The sequence below is a fragment of the Eriocheir sinensis genome, chromosome 66, assembly GCF_024679095.1.
Source record: "Eriocheir sinensis breed Jianghai 21 chromosome 66, ASM2467909v1, whole genome shotgun sequence".
In the NCBI taxonomy this organism is placed as follows: Eukaryota; Metazoa; Arthropoda; class Malacostraca; order Decapoda; family Varunidae; genus Eriocheir; species Eriocheir sinensis.
The window spans coordinates 7878314-7903125 of NC_066574.1; the positions used below are offsets into that span (position 1 = coordinate 7878314).

Below are 24812 nucleotides of genomic sequence, written 5' to 3' on the forward strand. Positions count from 1 at the left end.
TCCCATTACCAACCCTTCCCTTATCCACCAGTCCCATTACCAATCCTTCCCCTATCCACCTGTCCCATTACCAATCCTTCCCCTATCCACCAGTCCCATTACCAATCCTTCCCCTATCCACCAGTCCCATTACCAACCCTTCCCCTATCCACCAGTCCCATTACCAATCCTTCCCCTATCCACCAGTCCCATTACCAACCCTTCCCCTATCCACCAGTCCCATTACCAATCCTTCCCCTATCCACCAGTCCCATTACCAACCCTTCCCCTATCCACCAGTCCCATTACCAACCCTTCCCCTATCAACCAGTCCCATTACCAATCCTTCCCCTATCCACCAGTCCCATTACCAATCCTTCCCCTATCCACCTGTCCCATTACCAACCCTTCCCCTATCCACCTGTCCCATTACCAACCCTTCCCCTATCCACCTGTCCCATTACCAATCCTTCCCCTATCCACCTGTCCCATTACCAACCCTTCCCCTATCCACCAGTCCCATTACCAATCCTTTCCCTATCCACCTGTCCCATTACCAATCCTTCCCCTATCCACCAGTCCCATTACCAACCCTTCCCCTATCCACCTGTCCCATTACCAATCCTTCCCCTATCCACCAGTCCCATTACCAACCCTTCCCCTATCCACCAGTCCCATTACCAATCCTTCCCCTATCCACCTGTCCCATTACCAATCCTTCCCCTATCCACCTGTCCCATTACCAATCCTTCCCCTATCCACCAGTCCCATTACCAACCCTTCGCCTATCCACCTGTCCCATTACCAGCCCTTCCCCTATCCACCAGTCCCATTACCAATCCTTCCCCTATCCACCAGTCCCATTACCAACCCTTCCCCTATCCACCAGTCCCATTACCAATCCTTCCACAATCCTTCCCCTATCCACCAGTCCCATTACCAATCCTTCCCCTATCCACCAGTCCCATTACCAATCCTTCCGCTATCCACCTGTCTCATTACCAACCCTTCCCCTATCCACCTGTCCCATTACCAACCCTTCCCCTATCCACCTGTCCCATTACCAATCCTTCCCCTATCCACCAGTCCCATTACCAACCCTTCCCCTTTCCACCTGTCCCATTACCAATCCTTTCCCTATCCACCTGTCCCATTACCAATCCTTCCCCTATCCACCTGTCCCATTACCAATCCTTCCCCTATCCACCAGGCCCATTACCAACCCTTCCCCTATCCACCAGTCCCATTACCAATCCTTCCCCTATCCACCATTCCCATTACCAACCCTTCCCCTATCCACCAGTCCCATTACCAACCCTTCCCCTATCCACCAGTCCCATCACCAATCCTTCCCCTATCCACCTGTCCCATTACCAATCCTTCCCATATAAACCAGTCCCATTACCAAAACTTCCCATATCCACCAGTCCCATTACCAATCCTTCCCCTATCCACCTGTCCCATTACCAATCCTTCCCCTATCCACCAGTCGCATTACCAATCCTTACCCTATCCACCAGTCCAATTACCAACCCATCTCCTCTCCACCAATCCCATTACCAACTTTGTCCCTTTCCACCCTTCCCATTACCAATCCAACCCCTATCCACCAGTCCCATTTCCAATCCTCCCCTATCAATCAGTCCCATTACTAATCCTTAATCCTATCCACCTGTCCAATTACAAAACATTCCCTTATCCACCAGTCCCATTACGAATCATTTTTCCTATCCACCTGTACCATTACAAATCCTTCCCTTATCCACCATTCCCATTACCAATCCTTCCCCAATCCACCAGTCCCATTACCAACCCTTCACCTAACCACCAGACCCATTACCAATCCTTCCCTATCCACCAGTCCCATTACCAACCCTTCCCCTATCCACCAGTCCCATTACCAATCCTTCCCCTATCCACCAGTCCCATTACCAACCCTTCCCCTATCCACCAGTCCCATTACCAACCCTTCCCCTATCAACCAGTCCCATTACCAATCCTTCCCCTATCCACCAGTCCCATTACCAATCCTTCCCCTATCCACCTGTCCCATTACCAACCCTTCCCCTATCCACCTGTCCCATTACCAAACCTTCCCCTATCCACCAGTCACATTACCAATCCTTCCCCTATCCACCAGTCCCATTACCAACCCTTCCCCTATCCACCAGTCCCATTACCAATCCTTCCCCTATCCACCTGTCCCATGACCAACCCTTCCCCTATCCACCAGTCCCATTACCAACCCTTCCCCTATCCACCTGTCCCATTACCAATCCTTCCCCTATCCACCAGTCCCATTACCAACCCTTCCCCTATCCACCAGTCCCATTACCAATCCTTCCCCTATCCACCTGTCCCATTACCAATCCTTCCCCTATCCACCTGTCCCATTACCAATCCTTCCCCTATCCACCAGTCCCATTACCAACCCTTCCCCTATCCACCAGTCCCATTACCAACCCTTCCCTTATCCACCAGTCCCATTACCTTACTATAGAATGGATATCAAAATGTTTGAATCGGTGCAGAGGAGGATGACTAAGATGATTCAGGGATTGAGAAACTTGCCACACGAGGGAAGACTCAAACAGTTTAACTTGCATTCTCTAGAAAGGCGAGGGGTGCGTGGATACATGATCGAGGTTTATAAATGGATGAAGGGCTTTAATAAGGGAGACATTCATAAGGTAGTTTCATAATCACAGAGGTGGACTCGTTATCATCACTCGCTTCTCCTGCTAAAGGCGGTATCTAACTTGACAGGTGCCGAGCCCAGTAGTTACATAATCCTTATAATGCATCGTTTGGTTTATTTCAACATTCCAGTCCCTACAAGGGCTTGCGTGCGGGGTTTCTTCTCGTAGGACTGATGAGGAGTTCGGAACTTTTTTCGATCCTGTGTAGCGTGTTCGAAGCCCTTCACAATGTAGACTACACTATACACTAAAAAGGTGAGTACAGTGGAAGATTTCGCTGCACAATGTGAAATGTAAACTTGAAAGGCAATGGTTGATGCATTTATTTGTTTGTCTTGAGACTTCCCGCTGCTGTATTCGGTGGTTCAAGTTTCAGGTTCAGCTTCAGCCACTCGCACCGGCGGCCGGCGACTCAGTAACAGTCAGACGCCAGCGTGAGCAGCACGGCCGTGCCTGCTGGTGGCTGCCTGCTGACGATTCCTCTCTGAATCCGGGGAGCAGTTTTTGCCTTCAGGTGAGGTGAGGACTTGGTGCACTGTTCTCAGTTTCATAACAGGAGAAACACACGAGGTTGCTAGGCATTTAACGGAAGCCAGAAACGGGCCAGCATGGCTATAGACCAGTGGGTTTAAGCTGGGGGCGTTAAGAATTTTGAGGGGGATGCGAGCTTAGGAGGAAAAGTTGGAATTTCTGTTGTTGGAGCGTTCGGTATTAACTATACTATTGCGAAGTTTATGGGGAAAAAAAGGCATGAATGCCTTTATAAAATTTAGTTTTCTAAAGTCTTTAAATAAGTCTAGGAGCGAATTTTACCTTCAGATGCAAGTGGGGCGCGGAGGGAAGGGTCCATTCCTAGAGGTGGCGTGGTAGAAAAAAAGTTTAAAGAGCAGCTGTTATAGACCCAAAACGAGAAATTATTAATTAAGAACAGGAATAAAGAAAAGTGGCCAAACAAACCACCGTCTCGGAATAGTCTTTTTCATGATAGTTACGTGCAGTGGTCAACATCTTCATCCATGGAAGGTGGCGAGAATTAAAACTGCTTCTGTTTCAACAAGTAAATCTGTGCAGAAGTGACGCGGCGAGGAGGCCATATAGTTTATCAAGATGGAATGGTATGAATGATAACACGCTTATAAGCAGACAACAGACTACATCGATGAGGTGCGCGTGGCCGCGGTGTTCATCTATTTCATTGGCCCTTCAGCCTGTGGTGGGTGAGAACCCATTGCCCCGGGACACAGGGCGGTTATTCTTACTAATTTGCACGTGGTACCAAAAGCATCAACACTCCCGTGTCCACATCTCAGTGCTACACAGTAAGACACAGAGCATGTGATAAAGGTTTGAATCTTTGCCCACCTGCATAGATATTGACAGTGCCATATATTCGTGTTGAGCAAATCCATAACACCGTGGGCCAGGCCAATCCTTCAAGTGCCTGCGACCCACCATTGTTATGCACTACACTTCCAAGGCATGTGAAACTTTTTGTGACCTCAACATCCTCACCACATACATGAACAGACTGAACTGTGTCATCCAGCAAGCTTCCAAACGACTGGACCTTGGTTTTGGCCCAGGAGACCTTCAGTCCCAGAGGCTTCACCTCCTCATGCAGCACTTTGAGAGCCATCACCAGGACCTCCACTGATTCTGTGAGAAGTTCAGTTTCATCAGCAAAAACAAGGTCAGTGACCTTGAAGCTGACAGTTGCTCTGCAGCAACTCTGCCTTATACCTGTCCGTGCAAGTGTTGAAAAGTGATGGACCAGGGATGCACCTTTGCCTCCCTCCTAAATTAACGGGGAAGAAACTGAAACCCCCCCACAGTTTACAGCACTCGCACTCAGTCCTAGAGTAACGGCCAGTCATCAGGTCAATAATCCTTGAAGGAATCCCCTAAGAGTAGAGGGCAGCTTTTGCTTCCATCCAACCCCATGTCATTACCTCTTTTCAAAGCTAGTTTATATATCATAAAAATCCATTCCACTACTTCATCACCCTCATAAATCAGCATTTCAGTCATCACACTGCTTCCACCAGGGACCAGGTACACTCAACCACTCCACTGTCTTCCACTCTCTATCTCCATGTCCCTGTGGACAACAACTGCCAGCTTCCATTCCCAGAAATGTCATTATTGCTTCCCCTCCTGTTCAGTCATTGGCTGCACAAAACACCATGTCCTTGTACCCACTATTTAATTGCTTTTCAACACACTTTTTACTGCATATTTAAGTTAGCTTCCCCTCAAAATCTTCATTTACTCTTGTTTAATTTAATGTAAATAGGAAAAATGTGTAAAATGCAAGTTGGGAAATAACATAGTAATGTTTTTATATCTTATTTTATTTACAATTTATGTACATGCCTTACATTATAATAAATGTTTCATTCTGAAAAGATTGCTTATACTTTAATTATTCACATGTTACATGATAAAATATAACAACTATACATTATTGGAGGACTAGGAAGGTAGAGGGTGGGGAGTTAAGATACACCAAAGGGCTGGATTTGGATGATAAATATAAATGGGACAGATGAGAAAAGAGTGAGGATGAGCAGAGGAGGACATGATGGAGCACAGATGGGTGACAGTGAGTGTAGGGGAATAGTACTGAATGACTACCTTTGGAGTGAAGGGGATGAACAGGAAACATTTAATAACAGTGCAAACGAACAAACTCCCCCTCAGCCCAGGGAAAGACAGGCCCCCAATGCAGTCACCACTAAGGCCCCTGACCAGCCTATAGATGTTGTTACCTCGGATCATGCAAAACAAAAAGAACACTTGAGTATTAGCTGAAAATCATCCTTGGTGTGATAAGAACTAAACTCTGTAGTTCCTTAGTGGTTCAGCATTGTGTTTTATTCCATCAACTGAGGAGGTCAGTCTACAAAAGTTGTTAAATATTCTATATTTAGTCAACAGGCACATGAATAATGGGCACCTAACAAAATTAATAGAGTATATGTGCATTTGTTATCTCGTGATTCCTACAACCCCTTGTATGGTACTATATTCAATGGATGTAAAATCTTACTCTCATCTCACAAGGAGTTTTTTACAAGGGGAGACACTCACTCCTCAACACACTGCATTTGCACGGTATCCCTAAATATTAACCCTCCCATGTAGGCCACTTTCCCAGCCTTTCCAGTGTTAACCATTGAACCCACATATGAAAGCTGGTTGCACAAATGTAATTATTCACTGCAAGCAGCTTTCCAAGGTACTTTACACCAGGATATCAGGAAAAAAGTAACATCTCTGATTACCAGTTTCCTATTTTAAGCAACCTGCATAAAACAATCCTCAGAACAGAGAACTTCAACATGTTAACTAATAAATTTCAAAGCTTATTACAAAAAATAATCCTCACACTTGATCATCTCAATGATAGGCTGGCTGGGTACCAGAGCAACAGGAAGTTGGCAAGGGTGCATTTACTGATACACAATAGTTTGGTGGAATGGGAAAAAATCCTTAAACTGAAGTTATGAGCTGGCAGTGCATGATTCTTAAATGTTCATATGCTGTAACTGAATCTCAGTCAATTCAAAATATGAATTTATTACACATTATTGATATTCTTTATTAAAGCTTAGCTCTTTAATGCTTTAAATGGACATAATAAAGGAGCAAAGGTATGACTTTTACATTGAGCAGCAGTAATACTGTTAATTCAAACCCTCCCTGCAGGAAACTCGGAATCACACACTCATGGCAGTAGTTGCACTCTGGAGGGTGGGGGTACTGACCTCACACCTCACATCATGACCTTACTACAAACAATTCATACCATAAATATAAAAATGTTCTTAACTGAAACAAAGTGGAATTATTGACAAGAATAACACCACTGCAGATGATCTTAACCACATGCCTTCAGTGAATTTTCCCACTCCCCCATAAATGTTACCTTCATTACCCAGGCAAGGATTGATGAACTTTCTTTAGTCATGAGCTTTGTCAGCATCCCCTTACTTTCCTTCACTTAGTACGGTCTCTTAAGGATGTGACTGACTGGGGAAATGCCCATAGTTTTAACAGCCCCGTGAGTATTCGTTGGTCTGACATGTCACTTCAGGGATGAACCACAATTCTGCAAAGGAACTCATCACCAAAGGCATCAATTTGCTTCTGCATACCACTGTTCAGTGTCCATGTATCAAACAATGTACCAAAAACAGGAACAAGTGACTTAAACTATCCAAATCTTTGTCTTTATGTGCAGGTGTACCAGCTGTCGTCATAGACATGCTGATCGAGTCCATAACACCCACCTAACCCACCACTTTTGTGCACTACACTACTAAGGTATGTAAACTCCACATACACAAGTAGCTTGTACAGTTTCTTTCCACAAGTCTTCAAACATATGGACCTTAGTTTTAGCTAAAGTCCCCCAGTGGCTTTGCTTTCCCATAAACTGCTTTGAGAGCCATCACAAGAACCTCCATCAACTCGGCAAAGATTACAGGATAGTTGGCAGAACAAGATTGGTGACCCTGATGATGCCAACAGATGCTCTATAATGACCAAGTACCCAGTTCATAAATGTCAACACTAAGGTGGAGATCCTCCCCACATTTTACATTTCTTAATTGCGGAGTACCAGCCAGTCATTGGGTCAATAGTCTTTGCAGGAGTCCTTCTTGGGATTGGTATAAGCTGCAGTGAATCTCTAACAAACTTGCATCTTGGATATGTCCATCAGTTTGTACATACAACCTCTAGTTGTATTGTTATCATGAAAACTGTAACTAGGAAATTCAGATTTGTTATTACAATGAACTCTTGTCTAAATAAAGATTCATATACATTATTTTGACAATAGTTACTTTTGTATCTCTGCTCAGCTTTCCAAAGCAGATTTTTCTTAGCAAGAGTAATAATTAGAAAGATATGTACAAGCTGGCAAGCACACCCTGCAATGCAGATGAACATGAAATGCTGGGATATTATTGGTTGCTGACAGGCTTGGAAAGTTGATGTTCAAAGGCATCATACAGTTCTGCATATTCTCAAGCATCACTTTCCATAATTACAATTTTGCTTGTCCCAGAGCTGCTTCTCTTAGTGAAAATGGAACAGAGATAAAGCTGAATTATTTTGAGACCTAACATTAGTTCCACAACCGGTAAAACGTTGGCACCATCACGGGGTATGGAGTGAAAATTGCCAAGATGCAGCATACAGTGGATTGCACATTTTGCCTGTGGTTCAAGCAGTGGGAGTACTTAGCAGAAATTAAATTAAAAATGGCATTGATAATAATAATAATAATAATAATAATAATAATAATAATAATAATAATAAATACAAGCACCATAATGTAACTTTTAAACAGTTTGATAAATTTCCTTTTATCACTATGACTGAGCCACATAAATGGCACCTTTGTTAAAGGTTCCCTATCAGAAATAGTAGATATTATAATAGGAGAATAACTAAAATGCCTTTTCTATATAAACAAATATAACTCATTTTTTTTCTTTAATTTCCTTATGCACATTTCCCTTTTAAGTAGTTAATACATATAATTGAAATGCATTCATTTCACTCATTCTTGCACACATACCATAAGTGTCAAATAAAACACATCACACCACAACAAGGAATCGGTCATTACACAGCTTGATCTCAGGCATGCGTCATGACGCCACCCCAGAACTACAGGCAGGAACGATAGTCACCAACCTAAAGGGTGGATGTGCATGAGGAGCTCCTACCAGTGCAGGTAAATCACCAAACATTCAGTGGATTTTGATAGTGCTCTGAGAATAGGATGGTGCTGGAAGTAATATACATGCACACACACACACACACACACACACACACACACACACAGTGAAAATTAGTATAAACTTTCATGCTTTTTTTTTTCATTTAACAAAAGCTGAGGAAAACTGTCCATAGTCCAGTCTTTTATGGTATTGTTTTGCACAGATAGACTTTGTTCATTAGTGCCTAGCTTTCTAGTTTCTGTGCTGCAAAATGACCTAAAGGTCCAATATACAAGTTGAATAGTTCATATAATTCTTTGTAATGTTGAGTTTCTATGGTATCCTATCAGTTAAGTATTTGTAACCTGACAAGCCTTCAGTATTGTTTACAAATAATACATTGTAAATCTTAATAGTAGTCAAAATATAACTGCAGAAAATCTTTATCAGGAGAGAAAGGTATGGCCATCAGGGCAAGGATGAGGACTACATGTCACATTAGTCTCAAACAAAGGCATTCTAATTTGAATCATCAGTTTCACGTTTCACAAACATAATATGATGTACGAATGCACTTACATCACCCATCATTGTTATATATTTCACCCATCATTGTTATATATTTCACCCATCATTGTTATATATTTGTATGCAAGTAATTGGCAACAAATGTAAGACAAGACCTTAATGTTATGGTAAATAGACAAGTAGAACAGCAGCTGCCCCACTAACTTCACAGTAAGCCCCTGATGTTAGTATGAACTGCACTACTTGGGGAGTGACTGCCTACTATTGTAAAGCAGCCCAGCAATGTTTGAAGGAGGCACACTACCAGAAGAATGGTCTTAAAACTTAATGCAACCCAGTTTGCGATTATGTATTGACCTATCACTGCAAGCTTACTGTTATCTCTAGTATGGTGTGTGGCTCCCCCATCAAATTATATTAATGTGCATTGGAGTAACTAGTCTCCAGTGACACAATGAAAAGTTAAAGCCTGTACAGCAATTAATCCTGTACTGGAGGAACAGGGTTGTTGCTGCCTAGAATACATGTGAAAAAAAGGTATGAGGTGACTGAGAGATCACAATGAAGATCGGCTGACAGGGCTGATGATTACAGGATAGGAAAAGTTTAGAGATGATGCTGGTCTAGTGAAAAGGGAACGTATAAAAAGGAACTATGGTTTTGTAGTACAGTCACCTGCTTGCATTTTCCATTATCTTTAAAAATTTCATTAATATTTCAAATAAAACTCTACTATTATAACCACTCTTTCTTGCAGAGGTAGGATTGCACTACTTCCTTCAGAGACAATATACAAGGCGGCCTTGCTAAAGATTCCCCTCAGTCTCTTCATGTTACAGCTGACTTTTTCCATGTCCAATTTCTTGATACTCATTGTGAACTAGAGCATTTAGTTAGTTGGAGGTCAATGATAAGAATGAAACATTTATATCTGTTGGTCTTACCAAGCAAGGAATGGACATGATCCTGTTTTGACAAAAACTGAATTACTTTAATAGTGCATGGAATTATGAGAACTAAAATATGTTAGTTCAGCCCTTGACTTCATACAAAATTCTGACAATTTATTCCTATTGCATATTTTGATCATTTTCCTTTGTGCTCCTCCTGCACTGCAAAGCAGGAACCTAAGCTACAATGACATAACGTGCAGAACAGATTTTTACAGCTTCCCAAATTATCTTTTTAGTTACCCCAAAGTTTCTACAAAACCAAATGTTTAAACAAAACTGGAATAGTCACCAGATCAAGTATAATGTCAGTTTACATGCATACAAATATGAAACCTATGACTACTAATTTACTATTTATATCTCCTATGCCCTGTTCCTTTACAGTAACTTTCCTGAAGAGGGTGGCCACACAAGCTCCTCCAACTTTCCCTGTTCCAGCAACCCCTTGCAGCCCATTTAATCCCTTCCCTGTCACCTCTTTCTATGCAATACTCATCCACTGTATTGATCCATTTCACTAGTAGTCTTCCCCTGACACTCTCAAATACTCTCTTCACAAAGCCATTCTCATCACCCAAACCCTCTTAGGGCACCACACTTTATCCATTCAGCCACTCCACAGTTGCACCCACAGCACACCTCTCGTATATACATTTAATTAATTTTATCCCATCCTGACACACGAAGTGCACATCTCATACAGCTCATTTCCAGGTTCATCAAAGAAACAAAAAGCTTCCAATCCTTCTCCAGGAACTTTACAGCTGAAAAAATTTGATCCACACATCCCCTCCCTTCCCTAAAACCCCCACTGAGTAAATTCTTTCCCAATAGCTGTTACAGTCCCTATTAGCCTTTCCTTTGCACAGTGGCACAAAGATGGCCTGTCTCCTGTTTTCCAGTACTTCAATCTGCTCCCACGCTGAATTGCATATCCACAACATCTACTCCACAACTACATCTCTACCAGGGTCATTCAATCTCTCCCTTGCCAGTTTCTTCCTCCCATTCCCTTTAAATTTACTTGTCTCTCGTCCTTACTTTTCCTACTACTGCAACATTAAACACTCCTTTCACAAACTCTGTGTCTGATACATCCAGCTTCAACCTATCATCTTTATTTAAGATATATGATATTGCTCCTTCCTGAGGGTCTTGCAATTGTGAAAATGGCCAACTTAATCACGGAATATGTGCAGTGGCGAAACAAAGCGGAGCTGCTGCCCTGCACTGGCTTATGATTTAAAATGAAAGGAAAGAAACGTAGACATTCTGTGATTTGACCGCCCTACAAGAGGTAAACTGGCTATTTTTTTTACAGTAAGGAATAAAAAGCACTAAATTCTTGAAGTTAGGAAGGCTTGACGTATTACAATGAAGATTAATTCTCATGTTGTGTTTGGCACAACAACAACCTGAATCACACTGTCTGTCAGGTCTCTTTCCTCTGGACACACCTAGATAGAAAAGCATATAAATGTACAGCTTACTATCATTTTATTAGTGAAAGTTGCCACCAAGAAAATAAGATGCCCCAAATGGTGGTAAATGCAACCTGACCTACCAGTTATAAATAATAATACTAAATCAAATGTGCCACAAAAAGCAAGCTTCTTGCACAATGCTTAGGCACTAATTTCAAGCTGTGGTATGGCTTCCCATAAACTAAAACAAAGAAATGGCCTTAACATGGCACAATTACCTTCCTATACATTTGGCAGTCTCAATGCTAGTAATCTTCATTCACCTGCGTGTCACATGAGCCAGAATCAACTACACCAGTCATACTTAAAGGGTGCGCTAATCAGTCTGGCACAATCACAGCTCCACCGTATTTTCGGTATCAAATACACACACCATTTTATAATGATGCTAATAAAAACAGAAGAGCTTAATCTTGACTGAAAATCTGTTCTCAGCTATTTCTCATTCATGTCCCTTTGTGAAGTGCTTTTTGGCAACAATATGTGAGGCTACACGAGCCTAACACTGGTGCAGCAGACAGGGACACAAGTGTTACTAGCCGAACAAGGATAAGCTTCACACTGAAACGCAGCAAAATTAACTATATGATTAAATAAAAGCAATAAGGATAGATGGGATTGACTGACATTGCTTTTTAATCATTAATCAATTAAAAATAAAAATGATCCTAAGAAATTTGCCACTGATGCACTGGCTCATTTTAAGAAGTACTGTAAAAAGTGAGAGTATTTCACCAATAACGGAGCAGCAAAGTGGTGTACGTTGTGGAGAACTAGTGCAGGCTGCAGAAGGAAGTAGGAAGGAGGCGCCTCAGGTAGCGGTAGGTCGTTGCACAATGTCTTGTTCCAGTGTGAAGCTGTAGTAGAACTGCAACAACAAATTACTTCATATAAGAACAGACACATGCTGCTATTTCCTAGCATAGAAATCCCTGGAGGTATGGAGGGTTTCAATTTAGTTGCTTATTCATTATTCTTTGCATATGCAAATCTAGGAAAGGAAACATTGTATGCTGGTTTGCATAAAGTTTACAGCAAACACAAATTGCTGAGCAAGTAAAAACAACAACAGTAATAAGATTAATAGTAATAATAGCCACACAAAGAAAAGTCAAAGTAACCCAGCTAGGAATAGAATTCCTCACTTTGTCTTCTGCTACCTCACATAATGTTAAAAGTTAAAAGATTCACCTAATCTCACCTTGGTGGTGTATGTCAATCATTAATCAATGGGGGCATACGCTGGGGGGGTGTCACCTCACCCACCCTACAACACCAAACTGGGGGATTCCTTTGGGCAAGTCTCCATGCAGGCCCCATTCTCATTCCAAGTGCCTCGCACCAAGACATATTGCCTTGCTCAAGCTACTAACTCTGTGAGCATCCTCTTGACATCCTCCACTCAGGGTTGTCTCTTGCAGAAACAACCCAGTGAGCAGGTTTGGCTTCAGGGTACCATGCCACGTGCCTGTATAGCCAGAGTTGGTATTGAAGGACTATGCAGGTAATAGACGTCTCATGAAGTAATTGTCGGTTTGACACATGGCCATTTCTGTGATATCCAATGATTCTGCATAGGCATTTTGTACGAAAGGAATGAATCTGCCTCTCCAAGACACTATTTAGTGTCCATGTCTCACGGCCATAGAGTGAGACAGAGAGCACTAGTGATTTAAAGATGCAGATCTTTGTCCTTCTGCACAGGTATTGACAATGTCATATATACATGCTGAGCAAGTCCAGCATACCATGAGTCAAGCATATCCACCACAAGACTTCCTGACGAGACCTGACATTCTTTTGAACTATGCTACCAACCAAGATATGTGAAATTTCCCAAGATATCAATGTCCTCACCACACACATGGACAAACTGTGCTGTTTCATTCAGCAAGCCTCCAAACATGTGTACCTTGATCTTGGCCCAAAGGACCTGAAGTCCCAAGGTCTCCACCTCCTTACACAGTACCTTGAGACCCATCACCAGAACCTCCAGCGACTCTACAAAGATTACTGAACCATCGGCAAAGACAAGGTCAACCTTGGTATTGCCAACAGACGCTCCACAGTGATTAATTCACAACTCTGCCTAGTAGCCAGTCCACACAAATGTTGAGAAGTGATGAGGCAAGGACACAGGACAGCACTTTTGTTCCCAGAAACAGGACAGTAAGCAAACCAATAGTCCTTGCACTAATCCCACAGAGTTGCAGGAGTGCCTCACAATGCACTGTATCAAATGCCTTCTTGAGATCAACATAGGCTGCAAGCATCCCCTGTTGAAACTCACTTCAGCACCCCACCAGTACGCAAACCGCTAGGATACAGTTAGTTGTCGACTTACCAGGCATGATCCCGAACTGCTCAGGTCTCTGCAGCTTCAGTAGCTCATTGCAAATCTGCATCAGCAAGAGATGGGCAAGGACCTTGCCTGGCACACTGAGCAGCATAATACCACGGTAGTTGTTGCAGTCCTGGCAACCCCTTTCCCTTTTTCAGATAGGGGCGACCAGCCCCTTCTTCCAGGAGAAATGGTAACAGATTGCCATAAGGCAGTCAAGACTGCATGCAACCTGCAGATCATGGCCTCACCTCCAGCTCTGAGCAGCTCCGTAATGATATTAAAAATACCAGCTGCCTTCCCACTCAACTTTTTGCCACAGTCTCTCTTGACCTCGTCAATGGAAGGATCAGCATCCGCCACCTGCAACCCAGAAGCTGGAAGCTCCCCATGGAGGTCAGCCATGTACAACTGTTCACAGTACTCAGCCCGATGAGCCTTTTGCCTATCCATGTTCGACAAAAGGTAGCCATCTGCTGTTCAGATAGTGGTCACCTGAGAGGAAAGCTTGGAGTGAAGCTTCAGGCCTCGGTAAGCAGGTTGGAGGTCACTTGCATTGAGATGGCCCTTGACTTCCTCAGGAAGACTCCTGACATACCTCTCCTTGTCTATCCTCAGGACAGCTTTAGTCCTATGAGACAGAACCCTATATTGTAGAGATGTGCCGATACCACGATGTTGGCCGATATTGATACTCACTTTTCAGACAATACCGATACTCTGATACTAACAAATGGCAAAAGAATAAAAAAATTTTCCAAACATTCAGCCTGGGACTCAAACCCGGGTCCCAGAGATGAGAGGCAGACACTTTAGTGACAACCCAAAGGGATCCTCGTGGCATTTGTCCTTTTACGTTTTTTCCATATCTCATGCCCATCACATGCACATATTTAAAAACTGCAAATGAATACACCCTTACCTCATCCTCAATCTGTTGTCTGCTCTTTTTACTGAAGGTTGGGATATGGGCAGAGCTACTGTCACCAGACTTTACATACTTCTTATTGAGCACAAACGGCACCCCAAACAGAGCTGTAAAATAGAACACAACTATTATTACAGGCACATTATACTTATGTACAGTGTCCTTAAGAAGGGAAATAAATTCTCTTAAAAACACCCATAGTTGTTGTGGGGGCTTCAGGACCAGGGATAAGTGCCCAATGCTACGACTGTATGGTCTCCTCCCCAGCCTAGGGCTCCTGTCTCTTATCTGACAAATTTTGCTTGAACTTTCCCCTTTTACGTAATTTTTCCCCTCCCTGCATGTATCATCTGCCTCCTTCTGTTCCTACAGTGAGTGCCATACCTATGGAATGTGAGCCAGCCACTGCCTATACTCGGCATACACCAAGGTGACCCAGAAGCCCCACCCCTTGTGTCGAGGAGGCTGCGCCTTTCTCCATCTCATTGACCGAAGGTTATATTATATTATGTTAAATGTTATAGTAAATATATGATATGGGGTGGGTACAAAAATAAAAACTAATTGTTATAATGTAAGTAACTGACAACACTGCACCTACCATTGCAGACTTTGCTTCTTCCCAGTTTTCTTGGATTCCTTAGACCTTTGCCTTTGTTACCCACTACTCCTCTTCTGCTTCTCCTGATGAGACCATTTCCACTATTTAAGATTTTAAGTTCGATCTCTTGTTGATACCCCAGTCTAACTCTTCTACTCCACCACCACACAACTTCTTGCAATGCCCTTCACGTTTCTGCTAAAGTTGATCCCTCTAACCATGATCATATACAAAAGGTGAAGAAATAAAATGTCTGTCTCTTACCAGATTGCAATGGACTCAAGATAAGTGACAAAGCAAAGACTGCAAGAACCAAATAAGCATCAAGGCACCCACCTGACTGTCCTGGGCCATAGAGGGTGCTGGTATCTGTGTGGGCTGTTGCGTGGTGGGTAGGAGAAGGGGAGTGAGGGGCGGGATGCCTCAGGACCCGAGGAGGTAGTGGGGGAGGAAGACCCTGGGGCCGACCAGGGCCTGAACTGCCGATGGGTGGAGGCAGCTCTGGTGCTGGCCTGGCTGGCATCAGACCAGGGTAGATTCTCCCTCCTCCCCCACCACCACCACCACCCCCCGTGCTCCCTCCTCCCCGGGGATCCATCCTGCAAAAATGGGGTGAATTTGCAGCTTAATCATTAACATATATGTAATTCATTTATTCCCTGAAAGAGAAAAAAATAATGATTATAATCTAACCATGTACATATGAGGTAAATGCTGAATAAAAAGTTGGTGCAGCTCTATACTTTTCATCCTTCAGAGACAATTCTTCAAGTGGCCAAGTGTCTAGAGCAGTTCGCTTGTCATCAGAATCCCTGCTGATGCTTAAAGTGTCCTACAAACATGTATCAAATGTCACACAAAGGACCAAATACACTGTAATATCCCATTGCATATTAGGCAATTTGCATGCAACAATCACTCACATTAGGTGATCCTACTGTAACTAATTGTGAACAGAACAAAAGGATTGCTTACCCGTAAGGAAGTGAGGAAGAGGCTGGCTGCCCCCCGGGTTTATTGTAGCTACTGGAGGCTGGTGCTGGGCCACACTTGACACAGATGCACAAGCCATTCATCTCGCCCACAAGGGAGAAGCCCTCCGGAGCCATCTTGGAGCGGCTGAGGATGATTATGTCGGTGATGGTTTGTGATGCCATGCTCTGAGGCACCTGCTTGAAGCAAAGCTGCTTCTTTTTGAAGGCTTTCTGACCTGCAAATAATATCAAAATATAAAATAGGAAATTTTCTAGGTGTGAACTTTATTTTCATACAGCCACATTTTTATCTACTTTTACAGTATTGCAGTGACTTCCATGGAGGAAAAATAGTAACAAACATGCAGAATAAAACTCATTTACATTATATTTTCTTCTCCTGTCCAGCAGATTCTGGTAAAAGCTAAACAAAACTTATACTTCTCATGGACTTGGAGGATTTCAGCCTAGGAACACTAATTTTACTGAAGATGAAAAGGCTGCGAGTCTTGATAATTAATTTTTTTTCCTATTTTTGTTTTGAAACAAGCCGAACACTTACTTCATTCTGATATAGAGAGGAATTTGTGTCCTCATCAAAAATCCAAGAGGGCGGTTTCATATCTACTTGAGAAAGGAAAGGAATCAAGACAAATATTTACTGGTGTCAAAGGTTTGCTCCACGATGGTGTATCCTGTGGGGCGCGAGTCCCTGTCGTTGACAATGGCCAGCTGCTCCACCACATAGCCCATGTAGCCATCCACCTTGCTGTGGCACAGGTACCTTGTCACCCGCCGGAAGAACCCATCCTTGTACAGGTCTGCATCTATGTCTTGGTCGTGGGTCTTGGACACCTGTGGAGAGTGAAGATTAAAGTCAGTGAAACATACCCACAAAAACTACAAACTGAACTCTATAGGATGGAGAGATGATGCTAACTACTTATCATAACAGTTTGTCTAGTTTACCATTTTTTCAGCAGCTGAAATTTAGCCCAGGGATAATCTTCATCCTATTTCTCCCTTCCCATGCCACAACCTATGATAGGAAGACACAAGTGATGCTGACATGATCTGAGGAAGTTACCAGGGTATTTTACTTGAGTAATGATGGACACAAAGCAAAAATCACTTGTAGTTAATTAAATTATGGGGATCTTAACCCTCTCGCGCACCGTAAGTTTCCAATAAGTTTCTGTTCCACTCACCCTCAGGCCCGACCAGCCTTTTTTTGCCACCGCGATACTCTACATTCCTGGACGTATTCTACCCTCACAGATATATCGTACCCCAATAAAGTTGGTATCAATGGCTTCATAAAGATTTGTACTAGAACATGCGCAAATAAAAATAGAGGAAAATATATATATAAGCAATACAAACTTATTTCAAGTCTCCATATAGAGTATTGTAGACAATAAATCCGAAGTACCAACTCTTTCCCACTCGCTAGCTCGAAATTTTGTGGGCCAACTTTTTTAGCCAAATATGTGTTTCAAAGCAGAAGGTTAACAACGGAAGGCTAACAAATAAAAATCGCTCAAAGCTCCTCATCTACGCTCCTTAAAAAGGTTGCCATATGTTACCATTAAGAAACTTATCCCAACAAATGACGCTACCAAATTTGACGCACTCTCACTGAAAACTTAATTTTTAATCAATTTTTTTATCTTCTATGACACGTTTCACGTCATCGTGCGCCAGGACCTTTTACCCTTTGATGACGCGAAACGAGTCATCGTGCGTGAGAGGGTTAAGTTAGTGATGCAACACTTGCCTAGTCTTGTGGCAAGTCATGCATGCCAGTGATAATCCCTTCCTGAAAAATGCTTTTGGCACCCTCACAATGAACCCACCTGACAAATTCAGACAGAATCAGATGCCCTCTTAAGACAGCCACACATGCAAAGGCTAGCATGTCTGGCCAATGTTACCTGATGGTGGATAACTGATACCTGACAATTAGGTAAAGATGGGGGATATGCCATAGTTGCACATGGCTCGATGTTCGTCTCTGTTGCATTGGGCTTTAAGACTGTGGTGGGTAAGAACCCGCCACCCCGAGACACAGAGCAAGTGTGACATCTGGGTTACAACAGTTTACTTTCCCCAGCTTTTCCCAAGTACCCATTCACTGACCAGCCTGAAAGGGAGGATGAACAGCTGGATGAGCTGCACACCGATTGCCTAGGTCGGGATTCGAGCCTGGGCCCGCAGATTTGTAGCTAGGCACATTAACCAATGCAACTGCTGTCCAGTATTTCATAACAACCTCTGATATACAGCAGCAAAAGTTCTGACAAAACCTTAACCATGTAGCTCAACATATGCTGATCTTTGCTTAATGAAAGAGCTTAGATATAACCTGCAGTTGCATGTAGAAAATGCAGTATAATATATATAGTATGAAATTAGGGTATGGTACAAATCCACAGTAGGTAAAGGTAGTACTGCTCATTATTATGGTATCAAGTTATTGGTGGAAAACCGTATGGAAGTAAAATTCCTATTACTTTTACATACCATGATGCTATCAGTGAACTTGTGGTGTATCAGTTAGCCAGGGAAAAGGGGGATGGATGATGGCTTAACATTCCAAAGCACTATTCTGACCTGAACCCTGTGAGATTAGTAGTGAATCCAATCTCCATTCTCCAAATAGACTAGGTACAGGACACTAAAGACAGGTAGTATGGTATGCACTGGCATGTAGCAGGCACTCGGGTGTCAAGCCATGAATCTAAAGTAGTATATGGTTATGGAGACAAACTGGAAAAGCTAACCTGAAACTGGCAGTCTGACAGGCAGCAGATCCTGATACATCATTATTCAAGACAAGGCAAGAATCTCTTTTTAAGAAGTAACACATAAACCTTACTCCCATTATAGTTAGCTACTACAGAATTAATAATGGTGGGAAATATCTATGGTGAAGGTAAAATACATGATGCATCCGAAGAACCACAGAACAGTGGTTAGCATCCCAAACTACAAAACTGGAGGCCTGGGTTCAAATCCCAGTCTGGGCAGGCAGCATGCAGTCCACCCAGCTGTTCATCCTTTCTTTCAGGATAATCAATAAATGGGTACCTGGGGAAACCTGAGGAAAGTGAACTGTGGTAATTCAGATGTTACCCTGGTCCTGTGTCGGGTTAATGGGTTCATACCCACCACAGGCTCCAAGGGGACAGACATGAGTACTGCCATCATGTGTAGTTATAGCATATGCTCCCAACTTTACCTTTACCTTACCTTCAGACACCTAGGTTGTTGCTGTGGAGTCCTGTTTATAACATTAATTGCTCAAACAATAATCAAGTAAATTACGCTGACACAATTTACCTGCCCATAGCTGGCTTGCCATAGCCATGTTTTGCAGCTCTAAGGTCATGTAGCTGATAATAATTCAATGGAAAATGGACATGTTTGCATTTGACCATTTTAAGACACTACAATGACTGCACTAACTAGATTTTCTGAGTCTCAATAATAATGCGACTACCTGACACATCATGAAAATCAAACACTATTGAATGCATACTATATAAATATGAATATCTATTTAGGAATTTCTCACCATTAAAATGATCATACATCTAGCACTGGGTCATTTTGAGTGTCATCAATTATTTTTTTCTATCATCAATCCAAAGATGTTTGTAGAAAAAAAAAAACATTCTCTTGCTTCTACTTACAGCAGTGAAATTTGGGGGGCATCCTGAGAGCTCTTCCACAACACATACAGATGTGATTGGTCGGTCATCGGGCAGTGGTAGAGCATTGTACAGGTCACGCATCATTCATTCACCAACCTAAGGATAGAAAGAAGAATGATACTTTCCTTTAATCCTTTCACGTCAGAGGTTTGAAAAAAAAAAAAAAAAAAAAAAAAAATTTACATGTGACTTCAGGTAAAACTGTATGCAGCTAATAACATAGATGTATTCGTTCTATTGCTTATAGCATGGAGGTATAATTGGTGGAGTCGACATGGGCTGTTTATCCTATGGAAAGAGGGCAAGCTCCCAAACTGTCATTTCACTCATAAATTTGGCAGATACCCGGGTGAGAGCTCACGCCCACCACCTTAGTTACTCCCTTCAAGCCATGTCTTATCCATTATGATGGTATTATTTTTTATCACTGTACACTTATTGATGCAGTAGAATTATTTTGTAAATACTAAATGGAAACAGAGACCAAATTCAAGATTTTGCAAGTTTATCACACCACTAATTCACTTATGTTTCTTTGCTTACATGTTTATTTACCACTAATCAACACTAACATTCATAGTATTGCTAATTTCAACAGTTTTCAGAGAAGTGTTTCTCTCTGTAAACTGTTTTCCAGAATAGGAATACCTCATATGTGAATAGGTTTTAGCAGCAGCTTTGATTAGCAATGTTGATGGTTTCATAGTTGAACTAAAAATGAGTCTACTTTGGTTACTCCACACCACGGAAACCCAGGGGGACTGGGACCTGACACGGCTGACCTGACTTAACACCTGCCACATGACCCAGGCATCCGCCATCTTGACAGTGAGAGAATGACAGTTCGGCGTCTTCACTGGTCAGATACTGATGTCGACTCCACCCATATTCCCCCATAGCTTGTAGCATAATTACTGATCATCATAAAGAGGTGAGTTTGGTCTCGTTGTGAGGCTTACTGTACCATACTCTACAAAACACAATATATGCAAAATAAAATTAAAAATGAGTAGAAGTTACTGTCCTCGCCAAAAATATATGTGCACTTAAAAAAAAAAAAAATCTAAAAAATGTTCAAGAAAAAGTAATTTCTTTGACAAAATAATGTAGCTGAATAAACTTCCTTTCCAATGAAGTATAATGTATTGTAATTAGACCAATGATACTGCAGAAATATGAACACAAATTGATTTTAATTTTCAACATGCCAACAGTCATTCGCTGGCTAAGCTCGGCCCACTGGCTGGCTAACATACCCCATCATCACATTCTACCATCACCTTCACCCTATCACCTAACTTGTGCCAACCCTTACAATATTTTTTCTTTTAAATATTTCTTTCCGTGACGGTTTTGGCAGTCATTCGTACATCTGAACCTCAAGAGGCCGATGATGGCCAAAGCCATCATCTGTACATGAAGTTTGATTAGCCAATAAGGTGCTGACAATGACCTTTTCTTGAAAATAAAATTAACACAGTCTTCTGAGTCTGAAAATAATGTCAGTAATGTAACAGTACATTAGGACATAGGTAATTTTAATGCAAATCTATGAAAAATTATCAATTTCGCACAGTACCATTATTCAGGGACACAATTTCAATTCCATGGTTAACAATATTTTATTCTAATAGAATTTTACATGCTAACCATCACTAATAAGTTTTCATGACAAATTACTAACTTCTGAGCTTTGAAAAATTAATGAAGCGTCAATAGTTAACTACCATATCATAGCAGTAGGGAGCTATTTTAGTGGCAATAGGTTACTATCCTTAGCAGTGATAAGTTGTTTAACCCGTCCGCTGCGATTGGCACGGATTTGACTTTCACTGGTAGCCTGGTAAAATATACTCCCAGGTCTCTCTCTGCCTCTATGGCAGAGAAACCCACAGTCAAGGGGTTAAGAAAATGTGGAATGCATTTGGTGGCGGCCAGATCCAGCATCTTGAGTTTGGTGTAGTTCTAAAGTTTTACCAGTGAAAAACCTAAGCTACCAACCTGTAGCAGCAGCCACTCTTAGCAATGGAGCAAGTCATAAGCTGGTATCACAGAACACCTTCTTTGGAAAAATTCCAGAAGTGCGTCCATCTCACACTGGTGGATAAATTATTTTTATCTGGTAGTTTTGATGCAACTTTTAATTAATCTGCTGATCATTTCTCTTGCAAATCACTTTTTTTTTGTTTCCCCCACCCCCTCCCCCCATTTCTCAAATACCTAATTTTCACAAAACAAATATATGATGCAAATCAATAGCAAAAAAAGCAACACACCAGAAATCAAAGTTTCATCCACGGAATGCTCAGAGGTGAGAAAAATATGACCATACAAGACCACGAGGAAGGTAAACCAGCCGCCAGAGTTGAGCTGCTGCCCCAACCACCGACCACCAATGACAACACACAATTGTTGTTGTTGAAGGGCTGTGGCATCCTAAAAGACCCTACTCGCCCAGGGTGTTGTCCTGAGAGGTGGTGCAGGGCGAAGCGTATTACATGTAATTATCATAAACAAACTTAACTAATCTAACCAAACAATCTAAACTAACATCATGACCTAGCAAAAATAAACGCCCAACCTAACCTGACCTGTGCCCGGCTGTCAAAATGCAATAAATGGAATATAAATCACACGAAATGTTCCTAACAGCCCATACATAAAAGTAAACAACGCCTCACAAATGAGTGACTTGTGACAGCAAAGCAACAAACAAGCCAGTGTGTTCTATGTGCACAAAGTACTTCATGTAGCACACAGGTGTCCTCTGCAGTGTGACAGACATACTCTTGGAAACATACCCACTCTCTTATCACTACAGCAGTATCCTTGTTTCATGCGCCTGTGACTGACAACTGTGTATCTGATAACGTAATGAGGGAGCCCCGCCTTCTGAGCGCCGCCAGTGTGTGAGGGCAAGGCACGGGTGAGGGTGAGAGGGGTGAGGGCGAGGGTGAGGGAAGGGTGAGGGCAGCCAATCACCGCTCTCCCTCACCATGACTAAGATAAGCGGAATCGTGTAATGTGTAATATCCTCTTAATGACCCCTGCCGCCATGACTCACCCCGAGGAACCCCCGAGACAATAAATAAGTAATAAACAGGAAACAAGAGTCAAAATAATATAGGAAAAGCAAGCAAATGTAAAGTATAAAGGGTGATAACTTATTCATGAAGGCTCCCCAGCTCCCCAGACGTGGACCCTCGCCTTGACTGTACTTGATGGACCGGGAATACAACACGGGATATTATGATGAGTGTGTTAGGGGGTAATAAAGCCCATTAATGACTCACACTAGGAAATACTTGGCGAGCCTCAGGAGCTGGAGGCCAAGGTTGAAGAGTCCAGGGTCCACCTATACCATCTCCCTCCTAGGACTGTACCGTATTTTATCCTTTTTTATGGCTTAATTTGGACTGTCTGACAACCCATCGTATTTAACTAGCTCTTGATATGTATTTTCTCATCTAAGAATTGTTTGAGTAAGCTTGTATTGGCTTGAAATATTCCTTTATGTGTGATTCTGAAGTGTTGCTGTAACCTATTTTATTTGGGGTTGGTTGCTGGGTCTCTCTCTTAAACTAACATTCAATACATATTTTCTCATCTAATTATTATTTAAGTAAGGTTGTGTTGGCTTGAAATATTCCTATAGGTGTGATTCTATACGTGTTGCCGTAACCTGTTAATTGTAATGTTTTATTTGGGGTTGGTTGCTGGTTCTATCTCTTAAATTAACATTCAATACATATTTTCTCATCTAAGTATTGTTTAAGTAAGCTTGTATTGGCTTGAAATATTCCTATAGGTGTGATACAGAAGTGTGGCATTAACCTGTTTCATTGTTTCATTTGGGTTTAATTGCTGGTTCTCTCTCTTAAACTAACATTCAATACATATTATCTCATCTAATTATTGTTTAGTTAAGCTTGTGTTTGCTTAAAATACTCCATTTTTTTTTCTACCTAGGAATACCGTATACTACTCTGTTTTTTCCTTTATTTTGGGATTGATTACTGTTTTTCTCTCTCAGATTAACACTCAATACACATTTTTCGTTCAAATATTGCCTATTAAGACATAAAATCGCTCTACAAAAGAGTCATAGAGGATTGATACAGGAACAGTTCTGAGCGCGAGATTGGCTTCGGTAGCAAAACAATATTTTTTTTGTCTATTTTTTGCTCCATTGTAATGCTGCTCATCTTCATGTGACCGCCCCAGGGATGAACTGGGGAAAAAATAAAGATGGGCCGGGAAAATACAAAACAGGAAGTGATGATTTCGATGGTCTTCCTGTAGTCGTGAAATTTGCCAGCTTTCCTTCCCATCTCAAATTCTCACAGCAATGCATCGATGCAGCAAATAAATTAAGCGAACAGAATGTTGGGCTTCATTAAAAGAAACTTTCTATTCAAGAATAAAGATGTAATACTTCCACCTACAATAGTTTAGTCAGACCCCACTTGGAATATGCGGTACAGTTTTGGTCTCCCCACCATGCAAAGAACATTGCTAAATTAGAAGGTGTTCAGCGTCGGGCAACAAAAATGATCCCTTCCTTGCGCAACAAATCTTACGAAGAAAGGCTTTCCACCCTCAACATGTTCTCTCTTGAGAACCATCGCCTCCGAGGAAAACTGATCGAATGTTTTAAAATGCTTAATGGTTTCACGAATGTAGACAGATCAACATTGTTTATGATCGATGACACTTTGCGCACGAGGAACAATGGTGTAAAACTCAAATGTAGACAAGTAAATTCAGACTGCACCAAATTTTTCTTTACTAACATTGTAGTGTGAGAATGGAATAAGCTCCCACCGTCAGTGGTCCAGTGTAACACGATTGACTCTTTCAAAAACGAGCTCGAC

At 42.0% G+C, this 24812-nt stretch overlaps 1 protein-coding gene and 1 long non-coding RNA gene across 3 annotated transcripts; one reads left to right on the top strand and one right to left on the bottom strand.

Moving 5' to 3' along the window:
• Nucleotides 1-5011: 5011 nt before the first annotated feature.
• On the bottom strand, nt 5012-23367 carry LOC126987826 (multivesicular body subunit 12B-like). 2 transcript variants are annotated; one of them, XM_050845222.1, is made up of 7 exons: nt 23232-23367; nt 19918-20034; nt 16885-17077; nt 16224-16458; nt 15585-15847; nt 14642-14754; nt 5012-12246 (listed from the first exon to the last, which is right to left on the bottom strand). In XM_050845222.1, the coding sequence occupies exons 2-7, from the start codon at nt 20020-20022 to the stop codon at nt 12190-12192; spliced, it is 966 nt and encodes a 321-aa protein (XP_050701179.1). In that variant the 5' UTR covers nt 20023-20034; nt 23232-23367; the 3' UTR covers nt 5012-12189. The 2 variants fall into 2 exon arrangements, with proteins under 2 accessions (XP_050701179.1, XP_050701180.1); XM_050845223.1 differs by lacking the exon at nt 23232-23367 and adding an exon at nt 22740-22905.
• On the top strand, nt 8326-15664 carry LOC126987827 (uncharacterized). Its single transcript, XR_007741235.1, has 3 exons — nt 8326-8427; nt 15020-15142; nt 15516-15664. It is a non-coding gene; the product is annotated as an uncharacterized LOC126987827 (long non-coding RNA).
• Nucleotides 23368-24812: the final 1445 nt, after the last annotated feature.